Source organism: Camelus bactrianus, chromosome 13 (genome assembly GCF_048773025.1).
Source record: "Camelus bactrianus isolate YW-2024 breed Bactrian camel chromosome 13, ASM4877302v1, whole genome shotgun sequence".
Classification (NCBI taxonomy): Eukaryota; Metazoa; Chordata; class Mammalia; order Artiodactyla; family Camelidae; genus Camelus; species Camelus bactrianus.
Window position 1 is genome coordinate 43,117,055 of NC_133551.1, and position 16,732 is coordinate 43,133,786.

General features: G+C 34.6%; 1 protein-coding gene across 2 annotated transcripts in view; it reads left to right on the plus strand.

Annotated features, from left to right (window-relative positions):
• FAF1 (Fas associated factor 1) overlaps positions 1–16,732 on the plus strand; it is a 376,835-nt gene that overhangs the window by 248,400 nt on the left and 111,703 nt on the right. For both annotated transcript variants that reach the window (XM_045514318.2, XM_010951821.3), the window contains exons 10-12: positions 2,062–2,188; positions 2,982–3,045; positions 4,011–4,092. In XM_045514318.2, the coding sequence (XP_045370274.1) occupies positions 2,062–2,188; positions 2,982–3,045; positions 4,011–4,092 (273 nt within the window). The remainder of the gene's footprint in view (positions 1–2,061; positions 2,189–2,981; positions 3,046–4,010; positions 4,093–16,732) is intronic.

Genomic DNA, 16,732 nt, shown 5'->3' on the forward strand with positions numbered 1-16,732 from the left:
TAGCTGACAGAAGATGTGAGGTTTATTGTACTGGACCTTTGTTTCTTTCCACCTGCCTGTGAACCTGGCTAAGCACCCTAAGGAAACATGTAGGGTACCTTTTAGATCTTGAACCTTTGACTGTTTCAGACTGAGCCTCAAAATTCAAGGGAAGTTCATGCTCCAGATATTTGCCTGCAAGAAACACAGATGAAATTCAAGTACAGTTTTGGTCATAGTAAATGTATTATTTTGAAGAGGAGTCTCCCTCTCTGCTTTAAAATGAGAAAGTGTTTTGAATTTTCTTTGTTGTTTTGTTTTGTTTTGTTTTTTTCAATTTTTTCGTTGGGGGAGGTAATTAGGTTTATTTATTTATTTATTCTTAAAGGAGGTACTGGGGATTGAACCCAGTTCCTCATGTATTCTACTTCTTGAGCTATACCTTCCCCCCTGTTTTGAATTTTTAAGCTGTTAAATTGCAGAAATCAAGAGGAGATCTTCACTCTACAAAGCAAAACACTAAAGTACCATTAGGATTGCAAATAGAACCAAGGCTTCTGTGAGAAACAGTGTATAGTCAGAATAGCCGATAGATATTTAGCACAAGGACCATTCTTTTTATTCACTAAATAAATATGTGTACATTAGTCAAACCATTGGAAGGGCTGTCTTTAAGATAAGAGGAAAAATGTTACAATTACATTAATGCTTGATTATGTCCAAAGAGGAAATGCTAAGCCTGCTGAGTCATATGGAGTAAGTATCTTGGCTTCCTCATTTGGAGCTGATAGTCTCACTAAATTAGTAGTCTTAAAAATTGTTCCATAGTGTTCTGAGAGCGTTCAGAGGTACCCCAGCTGTCAAAGGAATATGAGGAAGAAAAATCTAAGCCTAGGAGCTTTAGGCTCCAACCTGAGTGACCTTACTTTTATCTACTGTATGCACTATAATTTTACATAGTATTTTGCTTGGGGCTAGAAGTAGGAGATAACTATGTGAAAAGAAATTTGAAAATCATTGATCTCTAGAATCCCTTCCAGCTTTAAAGTCTATGATTCTATGGCTGAACTTTAACATCCTCTCTAGACAAGTTTTATGAGTCTTTGATCCTGTTTCTTTTAATGCATTTTCATAATTTAAGTACATAGCACCATATTTTAAGAGATAGAAACTTCATTTATTAAATGGTCTTTGTAGACTTTATTTATTGAACATAGTGCAGACAAGTGGTTAGCCAGATACCTTGCTAGGACCTCGTTCTTATCCAAGACATGAATAGTTGTCAGTATTCCCAATTCAATTTGAATGTTTGAAATCTTGGTATTTTTGAAATTCCCTTCTAACTTAGAGATCAAGAGTCTAGTTCAAATTTTGAAGCTGGTATTTTTCATTGTAATACCTTATATCTCAACTGATGTTGCTGAAAACAAAATAAACAACAAGTTTATTAGTGTCCAGCATATAGTAAATTCTCAGTAAATGTTTACTGAGTTGAAGCATCATTGTTACACTTCATATTTAACAGCCTTCAGCTTACAAAGAGTTTTCAAATATAGTGTATTTCATGTTATTTTCCAATAACACTGTGAGGATAGTGTACCATATTTCCCTAATGAGAAATGTGATAACCAGTACAGTATGGAAGTGGCAATTTGAAAATGCTACCATTGTTTCTACCTGACAAATATAGATTCGTGTGAGCTTTTTGAAAGACTTGTATAGCTTCTTTGTCTCTGACCTCTTCAGTTGTGCCCATTTCTTCATTTATTAAGCAAATACTTATTGAGCACTTAATTTTGCACTACAGGCTGGGGATAAAACAGACAAAAATCTCAGTCTTCATTGAGTTTGTGGACATCCTTCATTTTCCCTCAGCCTCCAATCTTTAGTCTAGAGGTATCACAGTAAGTTTAGAAATATATGTAAGCCTTAATTTGAAAAATATTAAGCTTTACTCTAGCAAATAACTTCTCATTTAATAAAATTTTTATAATGGTGATCTCCTATTGTGAGTACATAACATATTTTGGAATTCAATTTCCTGAAGTCAATATGAAACTAATCAGGACTTTCCTTAAATAGCAAAGCACCGATGTTCATATGGTTAGTGATAGTGATGGAGATGACTTTGAAGACGCTTCCGAATTTGGGGTGGATGATGGAGAAGTATTCGGCATGGCGTCATCTGCCCTGAGAAAATCTCCAATGAGTGAGTATTAATAACTCTTTGAGTCTAGCATTTAATTCTCCCTCCTAGTGCAGAAATTTATAAGGAACAGTGAACTTAAAAATCTCTTACTGACTTTGAGGTTTGGAGAGATAAAATATAGCAAGCAGGCATTATTCATTAGAACTCGAGCCTTTTGAGTTTTGATTTTAAGCCCAGCCATTCGCAGTGCTTTAGTAAAACTCATTAAAAATGCAAGGGAATTTAACTTTTGTTTCACTTGTATAATTAATTATGAGTTTGTCTCTTTACCTTAAACCTAGAGATTGATAAACAAATAGCTATACTTTTTGTGACTGTAGTTAATTTCCACACATCTTATTGGAGGTACCAGTTTTAACAATAGTAATATTACTTTTCCACTCGCTGGTACCCATCTTTGGAAGGAAAAAGTAAACTAAATATGTCATCTCCCTCACTTCTACCTTACAAGAAGCATAGTGTAGAATCATGTGGTGCTATATACAAAATGACCATTAAAATAAGTCTGTAAATGGCTCATTTACTCTGTGAAATTAGGGAACTTCTATGGACAGAAATAGATGTGATGTTTACATAAAATTGACTATTTTCCTGAAGGTTTGATGAAGTCTTCTAATGTATGTCAAGTTAAAATGTCTCCTCAGATATATCACAGAAGCTAAAATTTAATTTTATTTCCTCTTTATTGATTAAATATATTTCTTATATGTGGGATTAGATGTTATGTGGTTTGTTTTTTGTGTCTATTTGTTTTGGTTTTTTGTTTTTGTTTTTTCTTTTGTTTGTTTTTTAGTGCCAGAAAACGCAGAAAATGAAGGAGATGCCTTATTACAATTTACAGCAGAGTTTTCTTCAAGGTAGGGTTAGGACATTAACTATATAAAATTGATGTTCTTTTAATGCTACTGTGATTTTTCTGGAGCAATTTAATCATAGATTGTTTTTAATTTCTCCTTAAAGTATTCAAAGGATACATTTATCAATTTATATAGTCCTGATAGTGAACACATACTATTCAAGTCAGATAACTAGTGAACTATTTATACCACTTCAGAGGTGTATTTATCTTATGTCTGTATCTTCACAGAAGTGTAATAAATGGATTACTAATTTAATATCTTGACTATATTTCCAAAAGGACTAGGATATAGGATACTAATTTTTGGTATACCCTAGGACAAACAAAATATCTTTTTAAATATAATATTGAATAAAAAGATCATTTAAATTTTTAAATTTAAGTGAGTTTTTTCTTTTAATTTTTGTTTTGGAATCATTTAACATTTCTTCTTTCAAAAGTCTTAATATAAAATGTTTTGTATGCATTTGAGATTCTCCTAAGGTGTATAAAAAGATTTAAATATTTAACCCTAAATTTTCACGTAAATGATATTTCTCTTTAGTTCTATTTTCTGATGTAATAGAATTTGGAAACTTTGCAAGGTACTATTATTTTCCCTCTCTGTTAGATGTCCAGAGTAAATGAACTAAAATGAAAAGTTAAGGCTATTGTAACTAGGAAAGTCTTATGAAAGTGGGTAACCGGGAATTGCTACTTGTAAATGGCATGGTTTTATAGCACTTATTAAGTCCATTTGTTACATATACGTAAAATTCCAGGGTTCTAATATGTCAGTATAAGCCAAGGAGAATTGTAAACACTAATGAAGCTCATTCCCGAGCCTCTAGAGAAAGATTTTAATGTTTGGTCTATATAAGAGACATTAGTCCCAACATTAACTTAAAAGTTATTGGTTAGACTTGTGAAACTTGAAGTAAATTTGAAGTGTATTTTAATTAATAGATGTAATTTTTCCTATAGATATGGTGACTGCCATCCTGTATTTTTTATTGGCTCATTAGAAGCTGCTTTTCAAGAGGCCTTCTATGTGAAAGCCCGAGATGTAAGTGCAATCTTAACCTTTTCTGATTCAAAAGTGCATCCCATAGGGTCACCACCAGGCCTGAGGCAATGCTTAATGTTCTCTGCTTTTTTCAGATTGAAGACTTGCTTTTATTTCTGGTTCATCCACCAACCTAATCATGACCAAGATAACCCATTTCAGAGGGTCAGTAGTATGATAGGGTACTGCTGGCTCTTGTAGAAGGCCTTGTCAAGCTCTGATACAGGGTTTTTCGGTAGGGGGAGAAAATAGTAGAAATGCTTAGAAGGGACCAGGGGGACATAAAAAGTGGATGTACTTACAAGGGACCAGGCTCTGTATTTGTTTTCTTTTCAGTTACATGCTTAATTTCAGTTAAATTCTTGCTAAATAATTTGTCCTTCAGTCTTTTCCCTAAAGATTAATTCCATCTAATAGTATGTATCTAATAACCGTAATATTTTTTCCTAAAAGTCATTTTAGACAACAAGAGAATTTTTCCTTCAGCAAGAAATGGGCTTTGTGATCTTGAAATCAAGTAGATTGAAGTATATAACAAGAATTCAAAAGTTATCTTTTGAGCAAAAAGGTTCTATGTGGTCACTCTATTTTTATGTTGACACAGCAGTTGGGACCTCAGTTACCTGACTCCTGCCTATCTGCACAGCTTCACCTTTTCCCATTCCCTGCCTTACACTTAATACATATAGTAATAGTGGACCATTTGTATTTCCCCATAATCTTACTCTTTTTTTTCATGCTGCCCCACTGTCGGGAATAACATTCGTCCTGCTCTTTACCTGGTTGACTCCTACTCTTCCTCCAAGACTTAACCTTTCCTGACCCTTCTACTACTCTCACATCAACCACGCCCACCCCTTTAGTACTTTGCAGTGATAACATGTTGCTTTTAATCATCCATTCTCCCTCTTTACATGTCTTCTCAAAGAGATTTGATTCTCTTTTTGGCAGTGGCTGTGTACCTTACATTCCCACACACAGTAAATATGTTTAACGAATGAAGGAAAAAAGAAAGAGGAAGGAAGGCATAGTGTGTAAATGGAGTTAGAGGGAAAGTATTGGAATTAAATAGGGCAAAGAATTTTGAGAGTAAAGTCCAAGTTTCTGAAATTTCTAGTTTCTCCTTATGTTAAACTCTGACCTAAAGTAAAATTCATTTTAAACAAATTTTAAAAATTAAATTCCAAGGCAATAGTTAGTAACCAAACTTAGATCTGTCACTGACAGTTCATGAAGCAGATTAAGAAACATAAATTGTTCATTACCCTAAAATTAGTGGAATAGCCCATTGTAAAGACTGTTTTAAGCATCAGGTTTTAACTACTAAATCTATATTAAATGGATTTTATTTTTAAAGAAATACATATTTATGGTAATATATGTTTATAAAGCTTCTATAAATACAGCTTTATAGAAAATACTAAAAAGCAAAAAGAATATATTCTAATACAGATTAACTATGATGTATTTTAATCATATTTTTATTATATACTTTGATGAGCACATTTATACATATTTAATATAAAATTGGTCATTTTATAATCCTGTTAAAACAGCTTATTTTCACCTTTTAATATTACTTATGATCACTTCCTTAATTATATTTTATAATATTTTAACTTTTATTAAAACAATTTTTGTTACAGAAAAAGTAAAATAATAGTACAATAAACACCCAAATTCCCTAGTCTTATAACTTCAAAAGTTTAATTCAGACTGATGATCCCCAGAGGAGCATAAATTCTTTCTTGTTAACTTCTGGATTTTTCTAGTGAAATAGTTCATTAGTATCTTGGTGTTTCAGCAGATGAAAATCATTGGTTCATGAAATTAAATGTTTTGTTTCACATTAGAGTCATGCCAAAATCTACCAACCTCTTTGGCTTCCTAAACTTTTTCCCCTTGTTCAGGGCTTTTTTTCTTTCCTCATTTCTCTTTCCCAAGTTGAAGATAAATAGTTTATGTATGTAATATATTTATTACATTGTTCTAAGCTTAAGTAAAATTTAAACTCAAGTAAAATATCCACATGGTGGATAAATTATTCAAAATTAAATCTAAGCAGGTACATTTATTATAGTCATCAACCAAATTATATATGTCACCTTTTAAAATTAAAGAGGATTATATAGGAGGTGTAGAAGTAGTATTGCTACTTCAGATTTATATGGTGCTCTGTGGCTTATAATACTTTTTCCTATACATATCTCATTTGAACCCCCCAGCAAACCACTGGGATAGGGATATATGATATCAATATTCCCATTGTTGAGAGGAGGAAGCTCATCAAGCCTACGTGACTTGCCCAAAGCCAAATTAAGAGTAAGTTGTAGACACCGAGTAAGAGCTCAGGTGTCCCAACACAGATAAGTGTGGTTTATGTTATACAGCCATTCTTCCAGAAGCTTTTCAATGCTAACTGCTATGCTACAGGATTCAGTTACCAATCTTCATTTCTGCTTTTCAGACTTCAGATATGAGAGTGTAAACAAATCATTTTCAGTATTTTTTTAAAACTTCTGAATGAATCATTTTTTAAAAAATAGTTTGCTAATGTCTAAATATTTTTAGGCAAGTATGGCCGATACTGTGGCATTCTTACTAAATTTCTTTCATCTTTAACATCACATGTTTAATTTAAACTGTGAGAAGCACATTCATTTTACCGGGGCAACAGATGAGCCTTGGGCACCAGCATTCTTCACTTGAAGTAAGAAATTGAGTTCCAAGAGTAAATAAAAACAAGATTGAAGGTTTAAATCCTCTGCTAGGCTTTTTGAACTTATATACTCATTAAATGTTTATTGGAGTGGTGGGATTACAAAGGATTTGGGGAGCTTCATCAACTGGTATATAGTTAATCACTAAGTAAAACACTACATTTGATAAAGTGTTTCTCACGATGCCACATTCAATCCATCTTAATGAAAACTGCTTCAGACTGATTTCATTTGAGAGCACTTATTTGGTGAGAGTGCTCATAGTTCTTTATGCCTTTTTCATGTGGAATTTACAATACCGGTCAAAACAGAGCTCCAACTTAAGTAAAACAGATATTCTAAGTTCTTGAGTTTAAGTATACTGTGGCAAAGTTTTGACTTCTGACAGCAGGTTGATCAGTTTTATAATCTACCCCCTTGCCCTTAACAACAGTTAAGGGATGTTCATTAAGTTATCACATGCCTACTGAGGACATAGGATATAGAGGTTTCCTGCCCTTGAGATGCTCACTGTCTAGTGGGGAAGATAAGACAATATAAACAAACCCATATAGTATGAAATGCTATAGAAGCAAAGAGGAGAGGTACTTCATCTACCTTAGAAGTTCAGGGAGATTTCTTGAAGAGGTACCTCTGAACTGAATCTTATGAGTAAAACTTAGGCAAATAGAAGAATTCTAAACAGAAGGAAGGTCAAAACAAAGGCCAGAAGATTAAGATTGAGGGAACTACAACCAAGAAGTTAAGCCAGAGAGCAAAAAATGCAAGACAGAGAGTTGGATAGCAAGCCATCATGAGGCTGGGAAGGTCAACAGGGCTATGGAGGAGGCTGTGATTCCCTATCATTACCTGGCATTTTAAAAATATTTGTTGAATGAAGCTTATATTTTATCTTTAGATAAATGAGAGCCAGTGGTTAGCCTCTTCAATTATGGTTGTAGAAGAGTTACCACTGGCCAAACCATGGTTCCTTGGGAGTTTTTTTTAAAGAAGTTTCTTTTTCTCCTTGTAGCCTCCCCACCTCTCATTCCTGCTGCCCTTGAATTCTCTTCACAGCCAAAAGTGCCCTAGAGAATGATTAGACATTTGTTGTAACTAAAAATCAACAACAACAAAAATCCCCAGTGCCAGGGTTGATCTCCCATGTGAAGGCTTGTTCCTTTCTCAGCAGTCCTTTGGGAGACTGGGCTTTGAGATCAATAATCCTGTTACACCTTCTTAGTTCTTGACTTTCGACTCAGTACTGTTTCCAAATATTACACATAAATAAAGGAAACTAGTGCTTCAGTTCTTGATTTCCCACTTAGTAACTCTGTAGTCCCAAACAAGTAATGAGCCTTTTTCTAACTGGGGGAGGGGGAGTAGGAAAGATAATACATATCTACTTTATATGTTTTTTTGAGGATTAAATGAAATCTACTCATAAATGCACCCAGCACCATGGCTAAGGTGATGTTAAACAGTTTTGAACAAATTTGAGAAATGTTTGTAAAGTAACAAAACTGATTTTCTTAATGTAATTCATGAACTAGCTCTGAGAACAGTTCCACAAAGGAATTTTGAGAACCCCTCTGAGCATTTACAGGACTAAACTGAATGCTTTGCTTTAATAGTGCTTGTTAGTTATCAACTTTTATTACATTTATTTTTGAAAATCAGTCCATTTTAAAGTAGTGTTGTTTCTACTTCCTCAATTAAAAGAAATCTAAATGCCTTCACTGGACAATGTTTTTTAGGCAAAATGAGTTCTACACAAATCTGAAGCCACAACTGTAGTTGGTGAGTTTCTGGCACTCCATCATCCAGAAAAGTGAGGCAAACAAACTTATTTGTGCTTTCAAAACTATGCCCAGTCTGTTCATCTTGTCTTTGTTTTCTTTTCAATTTAAATTCCTTGAAGGCAGACAATGTCTTTAAAGTAATTTTATATGACAGCTAGGACAGTATCCTGCACATCTGTGAGATAAGAACTATGATGCTAATGTAATTTTTAAAGTATGTTTTTATTATATAAATAAAATGTTTGTTGTGAAAAAAAAAGAAAGAATACAGATGTATTTAAAGTAGAAAATGAGTTAGCTCATAATCCCAAACCTGAAAATAACCACCATTAAATGTTTTTATTTTTCAATGTGATTTTTTAAAAAATCTCCAAACATGTATACCAGTAAAAAAGTTATGTTTTACATAAAAGCAGCCATACCAGATACACTGTTCTGTAATTAGATATTCCTACTAAACAGTATATTGTTAGCACCATATTTAGAATTACCTCTAATTCTCCAACTGGGTTATCTCATCTACGTAACTAAAATTATTAAAATCATTAGTGTCTATATTAAAATTATTTTTTAAAGTAGTTAAAAGTTTATTAAATTAATTTTAAGATAAGTTGCTGTATAGAACATTCTTCTCAATTTACTACTATTCACGTTTTTTTGAGACCCATTTAACCATTATTTGAAAAACAGTATAGGTAAAATTTAATAAAATATCAAAAGCAAGGCTGATTTTTACTAGTGGAGTTTGTTCATATTTGTATCATTTCTCCCAAGGAACCCTCCTTGACTCTAGAAAATATTTGTTATTAATACTACCTATTTTAAGATGATAAAAAGCTAAACTGGATGTCTTAAGTATTTCATTTGTAAATTTAAGAAATCTTTCATATCTAATCTTAGACATTTCCAATGGAAAAAAAGAGATATGGTAGAAAGAGAACTGATCAGAATTCTTATATTTGAATTCTGGCTCCCTATTAACTTGTTTGTTATGTGCTATTAAAACTAGGTTATTCAATCTCTCTAAGGATCAATTTCTACAGTTAAAAATTTGTCTTGTAATATATACCTCACAATGTTAATGAACAATTAATATAAGTAAAACACCTTCAGGATGTATGTGAAATATTTTTAAGGTTGTTTGCCTGTAGCAGGTGGACACTGAATAAATCAGGCAGATTTGAATTTGAAACTGGGCCCTGATACTGACTAGCTCTATAAACCTCCATTTTATTTTCTCTGAAATGGAGATAAAAATATCTTGGCAATTAACCCACCTTGAAATAATGAATCCCTACTTTAACAGTAACCAAGTTATTCAGATGCACATGTTAAAGAAAATGTATAGGCCTATTTAATTGTTATATATGGTACATATAAGGGAACATTAGGAGACAGGGCTAACATTGAGAAGGGGACTGGGATTTCATTATGGAAATCCCTGAATGCCAGCTAAAAAGACTTTTGTTATTGTTAGGTGGTGATTAGCTTTTGGAAGTTTTTGAAGAAGAGAGTGACACTGTCAGAGGAATAAGTAATGTAGTGGTTTGTAGGATGGATGGGAGGGGAGAAATTGGTAGTAGTGAAGCTGAGCAACTGTGTACATTTGTGTATGTGTAGTTGTGGAGTATCAGGCAATGATTAGAAAATCATATTACAGTAATAGCACAATGGAGTTCACAAAATTCTTTTGAGTTCTACATTTCACAGCCTGTTAGCTTTCATGTACCTTTTTATACATGTGTATCTTCTAGTATCCTGTTTCTCCCACACCTCCTTGGAGTACCTAACAAAACAGAATGATACCGTTTTTGTCATAGACCTATACTAATGTGTTCTGGCCTTCGTTTCCTCTGTGGAGCATTTCAATAGAATGTGTTGGTTTTTTTATTTGCCTCGCCATTTATAACCTTTTATAAATAACTATATTAAGAAAATCAAAGTATTTCTGATGTTAAGTAGTACATAGTATCGTTATTAAAGATATTGGAAATTTAACTTCCCTAGCATATACGCCTATGCCAAAAATCAGTAAGAAAAAGACAACAACCCAGGATGGGTAAGCAATACAAGCAAGAATTTCACAGAAAAGAAAATAAAAACTGTGCTGTAAGCCAATCACTTGAGCTTCTAACTTCCTTATTCATGAAAACTTTAGTCATATGTTTATCTTCCTCAAAGATACTGTATGACCTGACTCTTGACAGTTTGAACAATGAAAGCTTTTAAATCTCCATACTCAATGAACATTTGTCAGCTTATTTTATGAAGAAAATTTGACTTTACTTTAGGCTTTTTGGTTGGTTGGTTTGTTAAATCTGTGACTTTCATGTAAGAGTTCTCCCTGTGTGAGACTCAAATACATCTGTGTCTTCACGATTTCAGAGTGCCATCCCAACTTCAAGAAGTGAGAAGAAAAAGACAGTCTCCTGGCATCTCCACATTTTCAGTAGCTGGCTATTTCCTTTTGGAGCCTCTCCAGTTGGTTGCTGCCTCTTGGTCCCTGACTTAGCTTTGGGAGCCAAAAAAAGACTCAATTTTTTCCACAAATCAGTCTGCACTGTGGTTCTTCACTCTTCAAAAGTTAATAACTTGAAGTTCTTTGAATACATCAGGCCACTGACATCACTGGGCCTTTCCCAACATTTTCTCTTTGCTTTTCCTTTTTCCCTCTTCTTTTTCTTACTATTACCTAAATTTAAAATTCAGCTCAAGTATCACCTTCATAAAGAGGCAGCCCATCTGATGTTCATGCCTAGACCCTGGGAGCACCTCTGTTATAGTACTCATATCACCACTCCCGTCTAGACAGAGTGTTGGACTTCTGACCTCAAGAGCTGTATAGCTCCCAAGGCATAGAAAAGTGAAGTAGCTTTCCCAAGGTCATATAACTGGGAGGTGGCAAAGCAGGAATTTGAATCCAGACAGTGTAGTTTCATGCTACCCTGCCTCTGTTCTTTCCTTGTACTTACCTTAAGTCACAGTTGGATGCTGGGCTAGACCTATGAACATCTGTATATAGGAACAGAATTGTGGACTTGGGCAATGTACTGAGATTGTTCTGATTAAAGTCTGGATTTAAAATAATAAATAAGACAGCTACAAAGAACATTTTGAGATACTGGGGAAATTTGAATATGGACTGCATATTAGATAATATCATTGTAACAATATTAAGTGTCTTGAGTGTGATTAAATACATTATGATTATGTAAGGGAATATCCTTGTTTCTTAGTAGACAGAGGCTCAAGTATTTAGAGTGGAAGTGTTGTGAATATGTGCAACTTTACATGTTTCAGGGAAAGAAGCATAAAAAGAATGATAAAGCAAATATGACAAAATGTTAATAATTGATAAATCTAGATAAAGGCTAAAAGAATTTATTGTGGTGTTAGCATGTCAGTTGTTTGTATCAATAAATCATCCCCAAATCTAAAACAAAAGAAAAGAACAATGATGATTCTGATTATTACAGTGATGATAATGATGATAGAAAAAGAGAAGGGAAACAGTAAGGGGAGAAATAATAAAGTCAGTCTCTGTTTACACAAGGGAGACTTTTTCATTTATTTTAATATTTATACTGAAAAATCTATGAACTCCCATGTCTAGAGACTATTTGTCATATCAACTTTAAAATCATTGAACACAGAGATTATGGATGTTATGGTACTTAAAAAGAAACTAGACAACTTCCTTTTCAGTCTATCAGCAAATATTTTCTGAGTGTCTGCTCTGTGCCTGGCCTGTTTTGAGACATAGCCAGCTCATTTCTTCCAGCTCTAATGTTCTGAGGTTCTGTGATGCTAAGTGTCTAAATACAATAGCTACTGTAGCTCAAGGCCAAGTCACATTGGTTGCTGTCAGCTTGGTGTTTTCTAAGCATCAACTTAGTACCTTAGCTCCTGGTTTTGAATGTGAAGATTAGTGAGGCCCTGAAGGCACAGACACAATTAAGCACCCCAAACACTATTGCCAAGAAGAGAAATAAAGGAGCTGTATAATCTTTAATACGTTTTCATTGCTGTCGTTTCTCTTGAAATTGCTTTCAAATCCTTTATTTTGAATGGATAGCTTCAGAATCTTCATCCTAACAGCTACATTTTATTCCATACCTACTGTGGGTCAGGCATTGTACATAGATATTTTGCCTACTTCATCCACGGTCCTTACCACACCCGCCTTGCCCCTCAGTCACAGCTGGTAAGTGGCAAAACTGGGTTTAGCACAGAGCTTTCTGTACTCAAAAGCTTGGAGACTTTCCTTTACACTGTTACCAAAACCCAGATCACAAAGAGGGAGTCTGAGGAGAGCATAGCTGGGCTGCTTGCCTTTGTCATCTACCAGACTTACACCCTCTCTGCCAAATTAGAAAGGACGAATAAAATATAGCTTTTTTTGTTGCCCTAATCTTATCATTGCATATGGTACCACAGTTAAATCTTTGCTTCCCCAAATGCCACTCCTCCCTACCTCCAATTCTTACAGGAAGAGAACTTTGTTTTATTCATCTTTATATTCTCAATGCCTAACACATAGGCACTCTGTAAATGTTATTGAACTAAATTATTAATGGGCCAAAGGGAAAAATGGTTATAGTAATGGAAAACAAAACATTTCCGTATGCTTTTTTCTATGTACTAGATGCCCTTTCTTCATAAAAGCAGTTTTCTGATATGCTGAACCCAGTTCTCCCTGTTTGGGCCTGTGTTTAGTTGAGCTCAATAAAATAATCAAAAATCTGAGTCTGGGTGTGTCTATAATCAGATTTATGAAGCCTACATTTAGTATCATTTGCCTATTACTGAGTTTTTATATTTTGCTTATTTTTGCTGTCATAATAGCAGAAAAAAATTTTGTTGAAAGCTTATTATGTTTAAGAGAAAAGATTTTTTAAAGATTATTCAGTTTTTCTTTTGAAAGCTACTGTGGGAGTATCCCCAACCTGAAGATCTTCTGACACTCTTTGTATCGTCTCCTTTCTCACAGTTTAGAGCTTAAAGTGAGATTTTTTTTTTTTAAAGTGTGTTTTCCTGGCATCTCATGTTTAACAGTGTCAGGGGTTTGTGTCCCTGGAACGAAAACTGTTTCTCCAGAGCCTTTTTTCTCTTAGCTTCCAGTGAAAAGAGGGGCGAGGCGAGCCAGTCGCTTACCACAAAGCAATGCCACCACAAAGGAAAGATTAAGGGTTTAGAGAGAGGTCAATGTGGGTTTTTCTCTAACTAAACACTTTCCTAAAGTTTCCTTGTGGAAAAATAATGAAGTCATCTCAGAGTTTTTAAAGAATTTTTATTTCTTTTTCACCGTCTGCATTCGCTTGTCTTCTCAGCATGGATGTTTAATCTTCCTAGGCTTTGTGAATTGGCCCAAATGAATAAGTGGTGAGCTGTCTCTCTAGGAGCTAGAGGCTTATTCTAAGGGCCTAATCACTGAGTAAACACATCTTTGCCCTCCCTCCCACAACTGCGATATAATAGTCGAGATTCTAGCACAGTAACCTGGATATTGCAGGGACCAATGCTTTGAAATGCAGAATGGTTGATCCTCCGAAACAGACAGTGCCTGATCTTCGCCTGCCTCTTTCTTCTTTTTTAAATTAAATATTGCCAAAGAGATGCTGTTTTATTGCTTGATATTGTGCATTAGTGCCCTGGATTTCCAAGTTTAGTTTCAGTCAACACTGTCAGCTGCACTTATAGGGAACTCTTCGTGTTGGGTTTCTTAGTAGCCTCTTCGGCACATGTGTGTTTGGTTTGGAAGAGCATTTAAATTAAATCAGTGAGATAGCAGTGTAAATCACTAATCTCTTTCCCAAAGTCTAAGTGTTCCATTGCAGTGTTCCTGAGAGAAATAGGCATTTTAAAGATTTAGCCATTGCCATTGTTTGGTTAGAAATATGCTGATTCAAAAGTGGACAGCTCTCTTGTTCCCAGTGTCTCATTAAATGTAGTTGCTGAGATACGATCAAGCAGAATTAGAGGTTGACATCCCTCTGTCTCTTTGGCTAGAGAGCTTCTAAGAAGAGGAGCTCTGAATTTGTTAGCGCTGCCAGGTTCACGTTCCTTTCCCTAAAGCAGCAGACTTCTGGATTCATTTACTAAGAGTGATTTGGCGTTGCTGTTGCCATTTGGTGTCTTTTTTTGCCAGGGACCCGTGATTGATATCAGCATTCATGTTTCTTTCATCAAATATGCTGAGACCTATGCTAACTTAGGGATGCAAAGAAGATGGAAAGGGACCCAGTCCTCACCCTTGAGAGACTTTGTCCAGAGGGGAAACTAGTGATCAAGTATAATACTAATGGAAGAGATAGAGACTCGGAAAAGGAAACCCTTCACGCTGCCTGAAGGAATCAGGGAAGGTTTCATAGAGGCATTTGTTTTGAGCCTCAAAGGATGAGTAGGAATTTTCTAGGTAAGAATCTCTCCAACAATGTATCTGATTACAGACTTCCTAGAAACCAGCTGCTATTATTTGCAGATGTCAACATAGATGAAGAAACTCTTGAGTCTTTCTTGTCCATCATTTTATCACCATTGCTTCCTCCTGGGCCTGACAGAGTATTTCAGAAATGCTTGTTGAATGAATGAATGAATGAATAGACACATGAAAGCATCTACTGTTGGGGTAGCTGAGCTACTTACACTCAGGAATTTTGTCCCTATTCCCATCACATGCTGTCCCTGAGGCCCTGGAAGCACTAATGTTATGAACAGTGGCCAATCTGGTGCCTTAATATTCTCCGAGCACTCTGAGACTTGATTATAGTGTGGTTGGGTTCCCTGCTGCTTCTACGGTATCAAAGCAAGGACACTGGGCTTGGAGTCAATCAATCTGGGATTCAGTCTCAGATACCATACTTGTTTACTAGTTGTGGAGTTTAGGATAAGTCAGCTTTCTGAAGCTCAGTTTCCTCATATGCTAATAAAGTTAAGAATGCTATTTTACAGGTTTATTCTGGGGTTAAATTAGATAATGGGTGTGTAAATAACTCACCCATTTTGGAAACATCTACCTCTGGCTACCCTCATCTAGGACAGAAGTTCCCTTTGAAGAAAATACTTTAATGATTACTTCATTATTATTATGAGGATTATTTATCAGGAGAATTCCAAGCATCAGACTTTCATCAACATGAACCTTTTTTCTATAAGAATCCCACACAGCAAGTTTTTCTCCATCATCACAGCCTTATTTAATATGAAGGGAAGGACCCTAAGCCTCCTAAAAATTTTCCTTTGCTAGAATTTCACAGATTGGTTTGTACATTATCTTTACCATAAAATTTTATCTTTCCATTTCCTGGTAACCAACTTTTTTTTTTTTTTTAACGGAGATACTGGGGATTGAACCCAGGACCTCGTGCGTGCTAAGCATGCTCTCTACCACTGAGCTATACCCACCCACCAGTAACCGACTATTCTTAAACACAGCTCTTCTACAAGGTAGCACCAAGAAGTTAGTTAAGAACAATTTAGGTTCTTTAATCATCATCATTGTTGTTAAAAGTGACATGTTGCCAATGATGTTGCTCAATTTCAGTTTTTAGTTTCAGTTATTTTATTAATTATCCAACTGTGACAGGATACTTTTAAGAGAACAAATGTCATTTCTCGAAAGCAAGTTTTATCAGTCAAAAGGGAAATAATAATTTTCCATATGAGAAACTACATTGGACATTTTCTGAAATATAAACTAGAAAGAATTCATGTGAAGTGAACATTTTTCTATCATCCTTTCAAGTGGCAATTAAAACATACTCTTAAATAAGGACTTTGATATGGGAACACATTAGGGCTTTGAAATTACCTGTGGAACTAAAACAAAATTTTATTTCAGACCTCTTCCTTTCAAGTAGAAGAGATTACTCAGTGTTCAGATTAAAAACATAAAAATATGTAAGAGAATTTGGCATCCAATCAATATTTCTTTCTCTGTATGTATAGTTGAATAGTTCACAATTAAATTTCCCTTTACATGTAAAGTATGTATTAAATACAAAAAATGATAACTCCATTTTATTTAAAGAAAACACATTTCTGTTGCAAACAGAATTTTTGCAAGTTTGAGATAGGCTTGCCCATGTTGACAGAAATCTGTTACAGCAGTCTGTGAAACATAATATAACCATCCCAGCC